Source organism: Notothenia rossii (assembly GCF_949606895.1).
Source record: "Notothenia rossii genome assembly, contig: scaffold_77, whole genome shotgun sequence".
Lineage (NCBI taxonomy): Eukaryota > Metazoa > Chordata > Actinopteri > Perciformes > Nototheniidae > Notothenia > Notothenia rossii.
Window position 1 is genome coordinate 252,249 of NW_027639515.1, and position 2,303 is coordinate 254,551.

The following is a 2,303-nucleotide window of genomic DNA, read 5'->3' on the forward strand; positions in this document are numbered from 1 at the left end:
TGACAGTGTGTTCATGTTTAATCATGTTGTTGAAAACATTAAAAGATCATTTTAATAGATTGGAAACGAGACGGGCATCATCATGAACATGGATAGTCACATCAGACCAACCAATCACAGACACCGTCAGCGATGACATCACAGTGGAGGCAAAACAGCTGTTTCTGTTATGCCATCGTCTCTTGTTGCCATAGCAACTGATGGATCAGATGCTGCAAAAGAGCAGGAGGAGAAACAAGTCCAAAAACTGTCAACAATAGTATTTATACTTTCACAGAAACAGACCTCTTCAGTCGCTCTTATAAAATTATGACTTTCAGAATAAAGGTCTGCGTCTTTCAGAATAAAGGTCTGTCTCTTTCAGAATAAAGTGTGCATTGCTTCTGAGATAAGGTCCCGCGGTGGACAGGAAGGGGCGGGGCTTGCAGTGGGTCACATCATGGTGGACAGGGAGGGGCGGGGCTTGCAGTGGGTCACATCACGGTGGACAGGAAGGGGCGGGGCTTACAGTCGGTCACATTGAAACTCGGGGTCGGCTTCCGAGGGGCGGGGCATGTCGATGAAGAAGACTTCCTGATTGGCCGGTGGGGGGGTCCAGGGTGGTTCAGGTGTCGGGGGTGAATACTTCCTGCGGGGGGGGGGCTTGAACCGGCGCAGCCTAGCCCCGCCCCCGCCTCGCATCCTAGCCCCGCCCCCCCCCCGCAGCCTAGCCCCGCCCCCCCCCCTCCGGACGCAGGGCAGCAGCGCCTTCACGTCCCGTCTGAACTGAGAGCTCAGGCCGAAGTAGATCAGAGGGTTGTAGAAGCTGGCCGACTTGGCGAACAGGCGAGTGAAGATGCTCGTGAGGTCTGGGACGAGGAGGCCGGACGCCGAGCAGATGGACACCACAGCGTACGGAGACCACGCTAGGATGAACGCTGTACAGATCACTATGGATACCTGGGGGACAATCAGAGGGGTCAGAGACAGACTGACGCATGCACACACACACACACACACACACACACACACACACACACACACACACACACACACACACACACATACATACAGACCTAGGAGCCAATCAGAGGCTTCAGAGACAGACTGACACACACACACACACACACACACACACACATACATACAGACCTAGGAGCCAATCAGAGGCTTCAGAGACAGACTGACACACACACACAGTATTCCCGGATAAGCTAGAGCCAGCCAATTTAGGGCTTGAAAACAAATAAAAGGATTTTAAAATCAATTCTGAACCGAACTGGAAGCCAGTGCAGTGAGGCCAGAATTGGGGTGATGTTCACTCTCTATAGTGACGTCCCTCTCAATGTTCACTCTCTATAGTGACGTCCCTCTCTATGTTCACTCTCTATAGTGACGTCCCTCTCAATGTTCACTCTCTATAGTGACGTCCCTCTCTATGTTCACTCTCTATAGAGACGTCCCCCTCAATGTTCACTCTCTATAGAGACGTCCCCCTCGATGTCCACTCTCTATAGAGACGTCCCCATCGATGTTCACTCTCTATAGAGACGTCCCTCTATGTTCACTCACTATAGAGACGTCCCCCTCGATGTTCACTCTCTATAGAGACGTCCCCCTCGATGTTCACTCACTATAGTGACGTCCCCCTCGATGTTCACTCTCTATAGAGACGTCCCCCTCGATGTTCACTCTCTATAGAGACGTCCCTCTATGTTCACTCACTATAGAGACGTCCCCCTCTATGTTCACTCTCTATAGAGACGTCCCCCTCGATGTCCACTCTCTATAGAGACGTCCCTCTATGTTCACTCTCTATAGAGACGTCCCTCTATGTTCACTCTCTATAGAGACGTCCCCCTCGATGTTCACTCTCTATAGAGACGTCCCCCTCTATGTTCACTCACTATAGAGACGTCCCCCTCGATGTTCACTCACTATAGAGACGTCCCCCTTGATGTTCACTCACTATAGTGACGTCCCCCTCTATGTTCACTCTCTATAGAGACGTCCCTCTATTTTCACTCTCTATAGAGACGTCCCCCTCTATGTTCACTCTCTATAGAGACGTCCCTCTATGTTCACTCTCTATAGAGACGTCCCCCTCGATGTTCACTCTCGATAGAGACGTCCTTCTATGTTCACTCTCTATACAGACGTCCCTCTATGTTCACTCTCTATAGAGACGTCCCTCTATGTTCACTCTCTATAGAGACGTCCCCCTCGATGTTCACTCTCGATAGAGACGTCCTTCTATGTTCACTCTCTATACAGACGTCCCTCTATGTTCACTCTCTATACAGACGTCCCTCTATGTTCACTCT

At 50.6% G+C, this 2,303-nt stretch overlaps 1 protein-coding gene across 1 annotated transcript; it reads right to left on the reverse strand.

The window, feature by feature from the left end:
* On the reverse strand, window positions 1-1,643 carry LOC307027731 (melanopsin-like; the record flags this gene model as incomplete). Its single annotated transcript, XM_079696032.1, has 2 exons — window positions 1-939; window positions 1,614-1,643. Coding segments are annotated over 2 exons (465 nt in total), but the record flags the coding sequence as incomplete, so codon positions are not given.
* Between the last annotated feature and the right edge of the window lie 660 nt (window positions 1,644-2,303).